The sequence below is a fragment of the Eumetopias jubatus genome, unplaced genomic scaffold (genome assembly GCF_037043125.1).
Source record: "Eumetopias jubatus isolate StellerSeaLion01/CBP00866 unplaced genomic scaffold, mEumJub1_p1.0 scaffold_1, whole genome shotgun sequence".
NCBI classification, from domain to species: Eukaryota; Metazoa; Chordata; class Mammalia; order Carnivora; family Otariidae; genus Eumetopias; species Eumetopias jubatus.
The window spans coordinates 212,441,841-212,457,347 of NW_028274807.1; the positions used below are offsets into that span (position 1 = coordinate 212,441,841).

Sequence of the window (15,507 nt, forward strand, 5' to 3'; positions counted from 1 at the left end):
GCAGTCTTGAGACCCAGGGGTGCACCCCCAACGCTGGCTCTCTGCCCTCTTGGTGCCTCTCCTCCCCGAAGGGCAAGCCCCATCTGGAAGGTCTCCAGTTGTGCAGGGATGGGTCACAGGGGGCCCAGGTGGGGCTGGTCTGCCCCAGAGCCTCCTCACGCCTGTACCTCCCGGGGTGGGGGCTGCTTCCAGGCATGGAGCCCCCAGTGCTGGAGTGCATGGGAAAGGACCACGTGGAGCCAGACCACGTGTGAGTACCTGCCCAGTGGTGGGGAGGGGTCCCCAGGGGACAGCCACGGGGCAAGGCTGGGGTCCCTCCCCAACCCCCCCCATAACCTCGGGCTTCTCTCCCACAACATCCTTCTCCCAGAGGAGACCCAGGCCTCTCCGAAGGGTTCTCAGTATAGCATCAGGGAAGGGGGGGCGGGTCTCCGGGTCAGGGTCTACCTCAGGCCCCTGGGGGCCTGGTTGGGCAATCGCAGCTGGCTGGGGGAGCACGTCTAGGACCTGGGGCAACTGTGAGCTGTTTTTATCCACACTCCCCCTGCCTCCTGCCCCAGGCTGATTGTCCAGCAGGTGCTTCAAGAACTTCGGCAGTACCATGGGTAAGTGAGAAAGGGGACAGGCGTGAGGGGACGGGGTGGGAAGACAGGGAGATAGGGGAGAGAAACATGGACAGGAGAGGTGGGGGAGAAACTAATGTGGGAAAGGGCAGGAGACACGAGCTGTGGAGGAGGGAGCCCGAGGTAACTCAGCTCAAATGAGAAACGGCGCCTCTTTCCCAGGACACCGCCATTTGCTAGAAAATCTTCCTGACGTGCTGGTTTTGTCTGACCAAGATGTGTTACCACGCTCTGCTGGAAAACCAGTCACAGTGATCATGGATAGAGCACACAGTGGGAGGGATGGTGGCGTCTCGGATGTGGCTCCAGGGCGCACGGAAGCCCTGGTGGGGGGAGGCGGCGGGAGATGGGGCAGCTGGGGAAGGAGGGGCCGCTGACCCAGGGGTCTGTCCCCTCTGATCCTGCAGGGCCCGGCAGAGGTCTTGCTTGTCAACCAGCCCTGGAGGAGCCCACTCAAACCTCACCTGGTTTGAGTTCCTGTCTGAGTAAGTCTGCAGAGCTACTGCAGGGGGGAGCTTTGGGCTGGGGCCTGCACTGGATCTGTACACGCCTTCCAGTGGCCCTCTGTGCAGGACCCTAGGCTGGGGGCAGGAGGTGGAGTCCCCATACTCTCCCTGGAACTGCCAGGGCAACGGTGGTGGTGGGGCCTGGGGAGGCTCCTCATATACCCTGGGAGGGCAGAGGAAGACTTTCTGGAGGAGGTGACAGCTTGAGCTGGTCTCCAGTGGAAGAGTAGGAGTTCACCAACACATGGAGAGGATTGGGGAAATAAAGAGGCGCCTTCCTGAAGAAAGGGCAAGGCCTGAGGAATGGAGTCAGGTGGGGCTGGGAAGAGTGAAGGGGAGGGAAGTCAGCAGATCACCTCGGCGACACTAAGGAGCACAGCTCTTTGGTGACTGATAATGGTGAGCACAGACAGGGCTGGGGGCAGGCAGGGGCTGCAGCCTGGAGTTGTGGGATCTCCCTCCAGTGAATCGATTCTACGAGGGCTGGGTTTGTTTGCCGCTGACTTAATAAATACAGCTGATCCTGGAACAAGGCGGGTTTGAACTACACGTGTGCGCTGATACATGGATTTTTTTTCAATAAATAGAGTATACGACTGTAAATGTATTTTCTCTCCCTAATGATTTTCTTAATGACATTTTCTTTTCTCTGGCTTACTTTGTCGTTAAAACCCAGTACCTAATACCTATAACACATAGAATATGTGTTCGTTGACTGTTGACTTTACCAGTAAGGCTTCTGATCAAAAGTAGACTATCAGTAGTTACTTTGTGGGGGAGTCGCAAGTTATACATGGAGTTTTGACTGTGCGGGGGGTTGGCGACCCTAACCCCTAAGCTACTCAAGGGTCAACTGTATTTATTACATGAGGTGGTACCAGTAATCCAGTAATCTGGGGCTGGAGTGTTAGGGGGAAGAGGAGAGCGGGATTTGAGAGATATCCCAAAGGACGAATGGGCAGGATTTGTAAGCTGATTAGATATTGGGGTCAGGGGTGAATCAGAGAGAGGAGACAGAAATGGACAGAGCCAGGATTTCCAGCCTCGCCCACTGAGGGACCCCAAGCCTGAGACCACGTCACAGTCCCCTCAGTAAACCCAGCCCCACAGTTCCCGGAACTTTGCAAACATCTGTAAATGTTTGTTGAGTGAATAAGTGAGAGGCAGAAGGAGCGAGTTCAGGGACCACAGAAGAAGTGAAACAGGACTAGGGGGCCATGAGGAGGAGACAAATTCCAGGTGGGGTCCAGGAGCAACTTGCAGGACAGGCTGAAAATGGCCCTCTGGCCCTGCTGCCCCACCTCGTTCATCTTTCCATCCCTTAGGAGCGAGGATGGCGCCAGCAAGATTGAGCGGAGTAACAGGAGCACCAGGGTGAAGCGCAGACTGAGCTCCCTACGTTGTCGGGTCACCAGGCAGAAGGAGAAGGTCAGGGGGCCGGGCCAGCGGGGACCTCCCTCTACCTTCTCTAGCTCCTCAGTATGCCCCCGGCCCTGGAGCCCCGTGATTCGAGGTAGGTCTGAATGCACAAGGCATTCTAAGGTTCACTTCTGTCCTCCACAGGGGAAGAGCCCAGTGCTTCTAAAGGACAAGGCTCAGGATGCTAGAGAGAGAAAGGAATGTGTCAACGGGCACCAGCTGGCGCAAGGAACCTTCCTTGGCCACTCCAGCTGCCCCCTGTGTGGCAAACCCTTTCTGAGCTCTGGTAAGTCCCGTGGCCCGGCCCAGCCCTCTGGATGGCAGCCACTTTCTCTGCTTTATTGCCTCTCATTCTCTCTCGTGGCTTCCTTTGCCTGTTGCGTCCTCATCTCATTCACCCTTGCCAAGTGGAGGCTGACCTCACCAGGTCCCTTAAGGGCAGGACCCATGTGGTTACCTGTCTCAGCTTTTGTCACTGCAAAAACCCTCATTTAGGGCTGCCTCACAAAATACCACAATCTGGGTCGTTCGAAGAACAGAATTGTACAGTTCCCCCTTGAACAGTGCAGGGGGTTCGGGACGCTGATGCCCTGCCCTCCATACACACACAGTCGACAATCCACATATAATGCTTAGCACTATCTTGGCGCAACAGACTAACTCCTCCCACCCCTCCCCCAGAGGGGGTAGGTAGCCCCTTTTCTCCCCTCAGCTTTTAATTTAAGAATCACAGAAAAGTGGAGAGAGTAGAAAGGGTCCCCTTCTAACCTCACCTGGGTTCCCGTCACAGTAGAATCTTCTGTGACCACCGTACATTGGTCACAACTCAGGAATCCACATTGGTGCCGTATTATTAATCAAACTGCAGCTTTTCCTCAGATGTCGCCAAGGTTTCTTCTTCCGTTCGGGTTCTCTCTGTTTCCAGACGCAATTCAGAATAACGTGTTCTCTTTCATCATCCTGTCTCCTTCGTCTCCCTGGTCCGTGAAGTTTTCTCAGTCTTTCCTTATTGTTCATGACCTTGACAGTCTTGAGAGGTATTAGCCAGGTGTCTAGGACAAGCCCCATCGGGGTTTGCCTGATGTTTTCTCATAATTAGACAGGGTTATGGGTTTGGGAAACTTCTTGCCTCATCAGATCAGGGGGTAAGTGCTGTCGATCTCATATCCCTGAGGATGTTAACCTTCATCCCCTGGTTAAGGCAACCTCTGCCAGGTTACTATCCTTTCCATCTCCCTACTCTAGTCTTTGGAAGCAAGTAACTCAATCCAGCCTACTCTCAGGATGGTGGGAATCAAGCTCCACCTCCTGGAGACAACATTTGATTTTCAGGACAGCCATTTGCGATCACAGATTTGAGCTGGTGTGAAAGAAAATATGTGGGTTGTCCTTAGCATGGTGCCTGGCACATGTGGGCAATGTTAGCATCCATCATCATCATCATCATCATACCCATGTGTTGTTGAGTTAAAGCTAGCAGCTAAATCACAGACCCACAACCGTGGGCTTTGACCACAGCTCCCACAATTGTGTAGGAGGCCCGTGGGGCCAGATCAGCTGTGGCTCACTCCCTACAGGCTGAGAGCAGGCACCTCCCAGGTATAACTAGCCACAAGCCTATCATCACTGGAGGTATTCGAAGCCAGATGTTACTATCTGTCCCTTAGAGGAAACAGCCCCGTAGTAAGTTAAACAGAACAGGGAATGAATGAGTCACACTCCAGGTAATTACAGAAGGTGGGTCTCCAGGGTAAAGCTGAGATGCTTTCCCAGAGACCAGCTCCACTGACAGAACACCATTCCAGATAGTTTTTGTTTTGTTTTGTTTTTTAAGATTTTATTTATTTGAGGGGCGCCTGGGTGGCTCAGTCGTTAAGCGTCTGCCTTCGGCTCGGGTCATGATCCCGGGGTCCTGGGATCGAGCCCCGCGTAGGGCTCCCTGCTCAGCGGGAGGCCCGCCTCCCCCTCTCCCACTCCCCCTGCTTGTGTTCCTGCTCTTGCTCTCTCTCTCTGTCAAATAAACAAATAAAATCTTAAAAAAAAAAAAGATTTTATTTATTTGAGTGATAGAGAGAGCGCTCAAGCAGGGGGAGCTGCAGAGGGAGAGGGAGAAGCAGACGATGAGCCAGTACGATGGGATCACGACCTGAGCCAAAGGCGGACGTTTGACCAACTGAGCCACCCACGCACCCCTCCGGACAGTCCTATTACTGGCCTTGACCTCTGAGGTTCTTCGCGGTCTGACCCCGCCTACCTGTCCACTTTTGCCTTCCACTACTCAGCCACCATGAAGTCTCGTGCCTGCCCACACACACCTGGCGCCTTGCTCATTCAGTGCTGTTCCTGGAACTCCTTTGGCCACCTAACTCTTACTCACCCTTTAGAACAAAGCCAGGGCCACCTCCCCCAGGAAGCCTGGATTGTGGATTGGGCAACTGTATCAGCGTCTGACTGTCTCTGAGGCCAGTTGCTGTCAGCCAGAGGACGCTGGCAACATCTTGCATTTTTTGTTGTCAGGACTGGGGTGCTGCTTGCACCTAAGTGGACGGAGGCCAGGGGTGCCGTTCAACATCCTCCAATACACAGAACAGCCCCCAACAACAGGCAACTATCCAGCCCCAATTGACAATAGGGCCAAGACTGAGAAACACTGCCATAGGCTTACATTCCCTGTGTCTCCTTAGCTCTTAGCAGAGTCCCTGGCCTATGAGAAGGACATAATAAATGCATAATGGAAAGATAAAAGAAAGACGAGAGATACCTCTCCTTGTTGCCAGGCTCCTTGAGAAAGTTGGTTTTTACATTTAGGGGAGAACTGTGCCAACCTGAAGGTTTCTATAACCAAGGTAGCTATAACCATAAGGATCATGCCACTTTTCCTGCTTAAAATCTTCAATGGTTCCCCACTGCCTTTGGAATGAAGTCCAAAAGTCATAGGAACTCAGAGAGTGAACATTTACACATCCATTGAGACCTCAAAAGTAACTGTGTCAGGTTTCTGACTTCAGAAGCATGTCCTCGCACTTCTGGAACCTCCAATTTCCTGGACGTGATCCCTCTCTTGACCATGACAAAATGGACTTAAACTGAAGGCAGGTCACTTGGGGACTCCCACCCCGTTTCTGAACTGAGGGCTCTCGGCCACAGATTGTGGGAGTTTTGAAGTGAGTCTGGCTTGTTAAGATCTCGGCCTGGCTGGCCAGCTTGAACCCGGTGAGAGAGGGGCTTGGTTCCTCTCCTGAGTACTGCCCAACTGTCTCACCTGGATTGGAACAAGCAGCCTTAGAGCTGCGAAGTCTGATGGCACCTGAGGGGGTGGCTGCGCTGGGGGAGGCATCTGGCATGTCTTCCAGTGTCTGAGAACACCTGTGTGGGGGGTGGTCTGGCATGTATTTTAGACTCTGAATACCTGTCTGGGGGTATCTGACATTATCTGTATTGGGGGTATCTAGTACGTGTTTTGGGGGAGTATCTAAAGGTTTCTGAGTAGGGTCTCTGAGATGTTTCTATTTGAGGGTATCTGATGGCTCCTGGATGAAGGTATCTGGTACTTTCGGGTATTCTGGCATGTTTTTCAGATTCTGAATACTTTGGGGTAACTGACAGATCGAGGTGGGGTGTCTGACCTATTCGGGGATACCCGAAAGCATGCTCTGGGTTTCTGATGGCACCCGCCTGGGTGCCTAGTATGCGTTAGGGGTATCTGGTCGTACCCATGCTGGGGTGTCTGGGGCCACCTGAGAGGCATTATGGCTCATTTTCCCCAGATTTGTCAAGCTTCCTGTAATCTACGCTGCCCCTGTCTTCTCAGGTGACGGACCTGTTCTCTCCATTGCTCGCACCCTACCCTCAGACTTTTCGCCCCAGGCTCGATCCCCTTAGCCATGCCCAGGCGCCTCCCTCAAGACCCCCCCCACCCCCGCTGACCCGCCCCCAGGGATCGTCCTCACCCCCTTCGCAGAGACCCTCCCGGTTCGGTCCTGGGGTCCCCCACAAGGCCAGGCGAAGGTCCCTCCAACCCCGCTCCAGGTTCAGCCAGAAACAAAGTCTGCAGTTCCGGGGACTCCCGGACTCGCGACCCCCGCCCCGTTCCAGGCCCACGCCCTCTGACCCGCCCTCGGGGCGGGGACACGCGTGCGCAGCTCGCCCGTACGGCTTCCCGCTTCCGGCCCGGGGCTGCGGGTCGCTGTGGATCCGGCGAGGCCGGGCGGCAGCGGTGGTGGCGGCGGCGAGCGGGCTGCGGGGGACCGGGCCGAGGTGAGGGCAGTGGGGCGGGCCCTAGGAGAACGGAGCTCGGGAGGGAGGCCTCGGGCCCCGGGAAGGCGCCGTCGGGCCCCGGGGGCGGCCCCTGGCGCGGGACCCCCGGGGCTGCCTCAGCCTCGGGCCGGGCCCCCGTGGACCCCTCCGAGCCGGCGGGCGGGTCCTGCAGTTCAGGCAGCCCCTTCAGTGCGTTTGGGCTCTGCCTGGCGACTGCAGGGGTGCAGACGATGCCCGCTGGCCCCGTCCGAGCTCCAGCCCTTGGGCGGTGCAGCCTCCCCCCGCTCCGGAGAGGGAGGTCACCGGGCTCGAGGTTCGGGAGCGCCCGGGGCAGGACCGGGGATGTAGTGATAACCATAAACGGTAACCAGCGCCGTGGTGCTTCGGGCCTCTGGGAGAACTCACGTCCTGGAGTGGACGCCTCCGGGCTAGGGAGCTTTGGGGTAACAAAACTATACGAAGTGTGTGTGCTTTGGAGCTTCCTTACTCCGGTTCCTCGTGGAAGAATTTAGATGGTGCGGGGCAGCCTTCGCTGCAGGGAGAAATCAGAGGCCCTTGATCCTTGCATGGTTTGTGGTAGTTTATTTCCCCCTGTCTCTTTTACCTGTTGCTGTGTTGACATGGAAGCCTTAGAAGAGATGGCTGGCACAGAGTGTAAAAAAGTTTTCTTGGGAGGGGAAAAAAAAGTTTTCTTTAAGTTTTACGGTGGGAGTGAAGAACACAACTCCTGCCCCTTCGCCTCATTTGGGGAGAATGGAACTCCATCCAAAAGCCTTAAAGGGCCTTTTTTCTTCTTGTTGGGTAGAGAGAGTTCAGGACAGCATGAACAGCCCCGTGGCCAAGGGCGATTTGGGGATGATTTTGCAGGTATCTGGGTGAATGATTAATCCTAAAGCTGTGTGACTAAGTGTCAAGAGCGCAGGCTTCAGTGTCACATCAGATCTGGGTTCTGGTCCCCATTCCACCACATATTAGCCATGTAACCTTGCTAAGCCTCAGTTCCCCCCCATCTTTAAAATGGGTATAAGGATTGATTAGAGAGATTCCATGAGGTAATATGTCTAAAGTGCATAGCAGAGTGCCTGGCATATAGTGAATGCTCAATAAATGTTATTTGTTCTGTGTGTATGCGCATGCCCCCAGACCTGTATTTTTAGGCTGACATTGCAAATAATAAAGAGTCTGGAAAACTTGAGCATCTCGGTTGTTGTTTGGACTGGGTCAGGGTGTACACTTTATCAGTAGTTTGCTATCCTGTGGGTCAACCCTTTTGAGAAAAAGGTTGTTCCAAAGCGAGTAAGAGCGTAATGCCAGAAAGCATAATAAATGCAGTTATTGTAAACATAATTTGTTTTGGGTTTATACAGCTTATTTTATTTTTAAATGGCATGCGTAGAGAAATGGAAAAAGCGATTCTTTGATTCTTTTCTTTCTCTCTCTTTTTTTCCTAAATTGACGTGAGAATGCCCCCACTTTGAAAGCTGAAGTGACATGTACATTGTTTCTGGCATAAGCTGTGTTATAATTTTCATTCTTGTCACACAGTAGCAATTACCACCGGCTGCAGGGCCATTACCCTTGTCACCAGCCCCTGGGACTAGGGCTGTGGTCACCAGCTGTGCCTCCCTGGGTGTTTACCTACCACATGTTTAGCATATTTCTGATCCTTGTGTCAAGGTCTCCTTCGTTCTTCCTCATTCACCCTGGGTCCTCTTTCCCTTTCTTCAAATTCCCTCTAAGACCTGGAGAACCTTTTCATCTCTGCCCTCTTAAGTAATTTAAAACTCTACTGGAGTCGAAACAATTTGTTTCTTTGTTATTTATTAGTTGAGTTCTACTCCCCCCCCCCCCCAAAGTGGTGGAGAGCTGCTATGTTTTGAAAACCCTTTCTCCAGGTGCAGCTCCAGAGCTGCCTGTAGGAATTTTCTGGAGGAGGAATGTGATGGTGGGGGAGGGGCAAACTGATGAAAACAATGTCCTCGGTGAAAGGGCCCCTGCTGCGGTGCTTAATTTTTGTTGTTAAAATTGCCCTTGAGTGTAAAATTCAATTTGCTTCCTTCTCCCCTTTTGTTCTGAGATAGTTTTCTACTGAGTATAAAGTTGCATCTGGTTGTGTTCAAAGTAGCAAATACACAAGGTGATTTACATCATATCATATCTTGAAAAAAATGTAAAGATTTAACTAAGTATACATTTAACACATCGTGGGTGGTTACATTTTAAACTCAGGCCACTCCTCTTTTTCCCTTAATATATAGCTCTATTGAGCTATAATTCATGTATCATAAAATTCACTCGTTTAAAGCATGCCATTCAGTGGATTTTTCACAGAGTTATGCAACTGTCACACTATCTAATTCAGAACATTTTATCATCTGGTTATTGTTGTGGGTGAGTTTCAGGAGGTGAGAAAAGCAAAAGAAAGAGGTGGTCTAAGCAGGTGCCCCGTGGCTCCATTGCAGCATGGGACAGAGGGAGGAAGGGACCACAATAAGTACTTGGCTGGAATTCCTCGTGTTCCTGTGCACAAGGACATTTATGTACTGCTTATGGATCCCTCTGATTTGCTGAGATTACTTTGCAGAGCGAAATTGACTTGAGAAAGAATAATAAGTCAGGAAGCCATCCACAGTAGTGCGGTGAATGTGCTCACCAGTCCCCTCACAGGACTGAAATGGATAGTGGCTGACCAGACCTAATGTAGAGTAGAAACCAGCATCTGTGGGCATAGGAAGCAGGAAGGGAGGCAGCTCTGTGGTGCTCATAATACCAGGATGTGGTGATCGATGGCCCTTGTGATCTTTTGCCTTGTCCGCTTAGAGGCTCCTAATCAAAGAATTTAAAGAGAAATGGGAAGATGGAAAAACTGAGACCCTCCTATATACTGCTGGTGGGACTGTAGGATGGGGCAGCCACTGTGGAAAAACAGTCTGGCAGTTCCTCGAGAAGTTAAACACAGAGTTACCATATGCTCTAGCAATCCCACCCCAGGTATACGCCTGAGAGGGATGAATATAGGTCTGCGCAGAAACTGGTTCACAGGAGTGTTGTTCACAGTATCCAAAAAGTGAAAATAACCCAAATGTCCCATTCAAATGAATGGAAAAATAAAATGTGATCCATCCATACAATAGCATTCAACAATGAAAGGCATGGCATTCTACTAGATGTTACAACATAGATGAGCCTTGAAAACGTCGTGCTAAGTGAAAGAAGCCAATCCCATATGCATCTTCTGATTCCATTTATGTGAAATATCCAGAACAGGCAAGTCCATAGAGACAAAAAATAGATTAGTGCTTGCTTGGGGCTGGAAAGAGAGGAACGGCCAAGTGACAGCCAAGGGGTGCAAGGTTGCTTTCAGGGGTGATGAAAATGTTCTGAAACTGTGGTGGTAGATGCACAACCTTGAATACACTAAAAGCCATCGAATCATACGCCATAAAAGGGTGAGTTGTACAGTGTGTGAATTCCATCTCCATAAAGCTGTTGAGTAAGAGAGAGAGGCCGACAGAGACACGGGATGAGAACTAGAAGCACAAGTGGAAATGGTTATGGGCATGGGACAGAATTGCAAGAAGTGGTTTGAAACTAGTAAGCTAGAAATCCAAGGGGGAACGATAAGAAAAACTTGAAGAAACAGGGAACCCCTCTCCAGCATAAATGGGTCAAATTCAGGGCACTAAGAGATTCTTATTTTCCTAAAGCTGATTGTAGACAGGTCCCTGCCACGTAGGAGACGGTCACCAAGTCCTGTGTGCCGTTCCTTGTGACAAGGGTCAAGGAAGAGATGTGGGGTCAGAATCTACCCGTGGATGTAGCCCAGGCCGGGACAGGAAAGCTCTCTTTCTCCTGAGGGCTAAGACTCAGCTGTTGACGGGTGTGAAAGTCAAGAGTCAAGAAACGCATGTTGCTAATCAGGTAGCCAGGGAGCACTGGGTCGGGCAGCTTACAGGCTGGCATGTTACCGCCGAGGACTTTATGGCCCCAGCCGTCAGTGGGTGGAGGCTAGCTTGAAAAAGGCAGAGGTTGGAGACAGGGAAGTTCTTTGAGAAATGACCTGGGCCTAAACAGGGACAGTGTGGGAAGAGGTCAGACTTGCATCTGTGCAAAGGGAGGTGTGTCGGGGCTTCGATGGCGGTGTGGGAGAGAGTGAGGTGTCTGACCCGGTAGGCGACAGTCCCCGAGGTCATCCGCTAGTAGGACTCTCCCTTATGCAGCAGGGGCACCCTGAGCTGTGTAGGTACTGTCAGTATGACCGGTTTGGACCTCTCTCGAGTTACTCTTGCACTGGAAAGGGGGAGGCTGTGTTCCCTGCCCTTGAAACAGGGTCTCTTCCCCTCCCCGCCAAGCACATTCACTCCATCCCAAGGCTTTCAGGGTCTAAGAGCAGTAAAAGTAGCCCTTCCTAGAGCATGGGTGGGGGGGCACTGAGGTTGGAGTGCTCTGGGGTGGAGTGGGGGCGGGGCAGGACAGCAGTCATTGCCTGCTAGCGGCCGGAGGTAGGAGGGAGAGAGGCCAGAACCAGGCAGCTGAAGTGATGCGGAACCCATCAGAAGTGAAAACGAAGTGAATCTGACAGTAGAGCCCTGATCTGGTTAATGTGCTTATGTAACCAGAGGCGGCAGCCTTGGGAGTCTGACTCCTGTAAGCCCTTGGCAGTTCTGGGGCTTTTCTGTCCATTCACAGCAGGAATCAGCCACCCTTGTCCTCCCCACTGCACGAGACACATGGAGAGTCATGGCCTGGGAGCCTGGAGGGACATCTGGTCTCTCCTCTGTGATGGGATTTATAGCCCACCATCTCTCCCACCACACTGATGTTGTGAAAATATCATAACCGGTGTGGTGGGAAGGACAACAGCCCCCAGAGATGCTCGCATCCTAACCCCCAAGAATTGCAAACATATGACCTTCGATGGCAAAAGGAACTTGGCAGGTGTGATTCAGGATCCGGAGATGGCAGGGGAGCCTGGATTATCCAGGCGAGCCCAATGTCATCCAAAGGGTCCTTATGAGAGGGAGGAGGGAGGATCTGGGGCCGAGGAGGAGGTGTGATGGTAGAAGCAGAGGTCAGAGGTTAGAAGGTGCTCAGCTGCTGGCTTAGAAGATGGAGGGCAGGGGGCCGGAAATGGAGGGGACACATATTCTCCCCTAGAGCCTCCAGGAGGTGGCAGCCCTCCCAACCCCGCTCAGCCTTCTGCCCTCCAGCCCCAGCCGAGAAGGACCACGGTGTTGTTGTCAGCTTGTGGTAACTTGTGACAGCAGCGGTTGGGAACTCGGGAACTCCCACACCCACCTTCCATCTCCAGTGCTTGAAAGCTCAAATTCTCATCTGACTTGGGACCCGCCCCGCCCCCACCATCTCCAGCATTTCCTTCTCCTGTGGAAATTTCTAGCACTCCCGGCTGGCCTCACTCAGGATTCTGTGTGCCTCCAGGCGGGCCACTCCTGTTGCCCCTTCTCTAGACACACATACACACGTGAGCACCGTGAGCAGAAAGATGGTAGCAGGGAGCTCAGGCCTGCTTCTGTGGTATTAGACATGCTACTTCAAGACTCTGATCCTCCGTTTCCTGGCTCTAAAATTAGAAGTCTAATAGCATTCCTCATTTCATAGGGTTGTGATTGCTTGTAAAGGGCTTGGCAGTGTCTGGGTGTGTCCGTGTGTCCATCCATTCCTTCAACACCAGGCTCCTGCCGGGGACCAGGGACCAGGGTTGCCACAGTGAACACAACTTAGCTATTTTTTTTTTTAGTCTGAAAAATATAACTTCACTAACAAAGTGCAGAATATATGTACAAATCAATAAAAATAAATTGTTTAAAAAGGAAGTGTCACCGCTGTGCGTTGCTCCAGAAGTCTGGGGATTAATTATAAGTCACATCTTGTAAATTAGTGCTTTTAAGTTTGTCATTAGCTCCACCCGGCTTATTATCAGGAAGCTAAAACCTTCCTTTTGGTGTTTTCTCCCTCTTCTAGAATGTTCCAAAAGCCCCGATCAAAGGGGAAGGCCCTCCACTTTCCCTGCTGTCGGACACACAGAGTCAGCCATCCTGCTGCTACTTTTTAAAATGGGGATCATTCACATACCGTAATATTCACCCGTTTAAAGTGTACAGTTCAATGGTTTTTAATATATTTATATGTACTCCTCACCCCAAACATTCTCATCATCCCAGAAGGAAACCAAGTAGCCATGAGCAGCCACTCCCCATTTCCCATTCCCAAGCCTCTAGCAACCACGATTCTGCTTACCCCTAAAGATGTTCCAAACTGGGGCAGCTTTCAATTGGTCCAGAAGGTTCACCTTGTAGATGGGCCCAAAGATAGGGGCTTCTGGGACTCTGCAGTGTGTTTGGTTTTGACCATGACCACGAAGAAAAGCAACATTTTACAACGTGATCTTGTAAGCACATACACGCATACACGATGGAATCCAAAGTTATAGCAAAAAATAAGAATACTCTTTATTATTCATGATAGACTCTGGCATTTTCTGTTCTATTTTACTTTGTGGGAAGCTGTTTTCCCCAACTCACAAAGGGGTCATGGTCCTCGATGTCAGAACACTGCCCTGGGATCCCAGTGCACCATGCCTTAAGAAAAAAGTTTAGCAAAGGAGGGAGCATTTGGCAGTACAGTTAATAGCTTTGACTTGTGAGAACTGTTTCTTAGGACTGCTGTAACAAATCGCTACCACTCGAGTCTCTTAAAATAACAGAAATTTATTCTCTCACCATTCTGGAGGCTAAAAGTCTGAAATTGAGGTGTCTGCAAGGCTGCACTCCCTCCGAAGGCTCTAGGGAAGGATCCTGGAAGGCTGCCCTAGGCCTAGGCCGTGGGTCCTTGGCTTGTGGCTGTGTTACGCCAGTCTCTGCCTCTGTATTCACTTGACCTTCACCTCTTGGTGTTTGCCTCTGTATCTCTCTGTGTCCAAATCTCCCTCTTGGCCTTGTAAAGATGCCAGTCATTGGATCACCCTTAATCCAGGATGATGTCATCTTGAGATCCTTAAGTTAATTATATCTGCAAAGACCCTCTTTCCTAATGAGGCTGTGTTCCGTGGACATGAATTTTGAGGGGACTGTATTCACCCAACCACAGGAGCCTTCTATTTTCTAATGACTCATAAATGAGAACAAGTTGACAAGCTATTAGTACTCATTTCTTAGATTCCTTACAACACATAGTAATTTTCACAATATTCTAAATTGAAATTAAGCATTGGACTTCAGCTCACTCTTGGGAACCCAGGAAGTGAAGAGAGGAAAGCGGAGGAAATCTTGAGAACTAGTTTCTTGCTTGAAAAGCTTCTAAATCGGATTCCTCTGTATCATTTGCCATACAGTATAAAGAAGTGCCTTACACTACAATATGTTGAATGTTTGCTTGTTTGCCTGTCCCTATATAATCTATTCTTTCCCCCCGTGCATTCAAGACCACCTTCATCAAATATGAAAGTCTTACCAATTTAGAGAGGAAAAAACAGTTCCATCTGCTTGGCCCTGCACCTAGCTTACATAAGTACACGAAATTGCTTTCTTCCTGACCTTGAGATGTGAAATATATTAAAATATATTCAAGCTCACACCTTTGCAGTACTAAAAGGAATACTAATGAAGGTCTTTGCAAGGTTTTGGAATTTTCCTAATAGAGGAGCCGGTTGCCGACTTACATTAATAGTTAAAGCTGGCGTTCTTAGTAGAGTGGGGATCTTGAGATGCTCGGGAAGCAACCTGGTACCTGTTTGCTACCAGCATAGACGATTTCACGGCTCTGGAATTCACTAATGACTTCACACAGTTAATCCACTTCACTGCTTCCTTTATTCCATTCCCTTCCGTGTGCCAGGGATTAAAAATGGGAGCTTCTTGTGCCACATGAGCCCTCCTAGGTGCATTTTGGTTTTTGGAAACGGGCCCTCCCTTCCGGAACGAACCGAGTAGATAAGGTAGACCAGGATTCAGCAGACTTTTTCTGTAAAGAGCCCCATAGTAAATATTTTAGACTTTGCAGACCACACAGCCTCTGCTGCAGCTACTCCCCAAAGCAGCCCCAGACAACAGGGAAACAAGTGGGCATGGCTATGTTCCAATAAAGCTTTATTTACAAAAATAGGTGGCTGGCCCTCAGGCTGGAGCTTACCCACTGCTGCAGAAGACTCGTGATTTTTACCATTCTGCGTCTAGGGCTGTGACTCCGATTTTATAAATTTGGTGAGGGACACGGGTGAAGGGGACAGGGGATCCTCTCAGATGTGCGTTTGCCCTGGGAATTCCTTATGGAGGGTCTTTCTGAGCCTCAGCACCCCTGACACCGTCCCAGTTGTCTTTTTTTACAGAAATGCAGTGTCCTTGCATAATTCCCCAGGCCACTGAAAGCAAACAGGTTTTTTCTGGCATTGTATGTGCGTGTTTTTCTTCCTTGCTTTGCACCTTTACAGAATGCTTTTTATCTGGTGAAAGAGAAACCCACTGGACGCCATCAAGTGTTCGATTTCCTCTGCCCTCCTTTAGCCGCCTCTGCTAACATTTGCCCTTGGCCTCAGGCCATGATTTTTGGGTCCTGAGATCGAGCTCCCTGTGTCAGACTCCCTGCTCAGTAGAGAGTCTGCTTCTCCCTCTCCCTCTGCCCCTCCTTCCCATGCTCGCTCGCGCTCTCTCTCGCGCTCTCTCTCTGTCTCAAATGAATAAATAAAA

The 15,507-nt window shown here is 50.8% G+C and overlaps 1 protein-coding gene across 4 annotated transcripts in view; it reads left to right on the plus strand.

Annotated features, from left to right (window-relative positions):
- The window catches only part of ARHGEF18 (Rho/Rac guanine nucleotide exchange factor 18), a 78,746-nt gene that overhangs the window by 18,894 nt on the left and 44,345 nt on the right, over positions 1 to 15,507 (plus strand). For 3 of the 4 annotated variants that reach the window (XR_003607527.2, XM_028093139.2, XM_028093140.2), the window contains exons 6-10: positions 193 to 250; positions 561 to 605; positions 1,031 to 1,108; positions 2,455 to 2,557; positions 2,693 to 2,834. Coding sequence is in view for 2 of the 4 variants with exons in the window: in XM_028093139.2 (XP_027948940.2) it covers positions 193 to 250; positions 561 to 605; positions 1,031 to 1,108; positions 2,455 to 2,557; positions 2,693 to 2,834 (426 nt within the window). In the remaining 2 variants the exon portion in view is untranslated. Of the gene's footprint in view, positions 1 to 192; positions 251 to 560; positions 606 to 1,030; positions 1,109 to 2,454; positions 2,558 to 2,692; positions 2,835 to 6,502; positions 6,806 to 15,507 lie in introns of those variants that run through there. The other variant, XM_028093141.2, reaches the window with a different exon arrangement.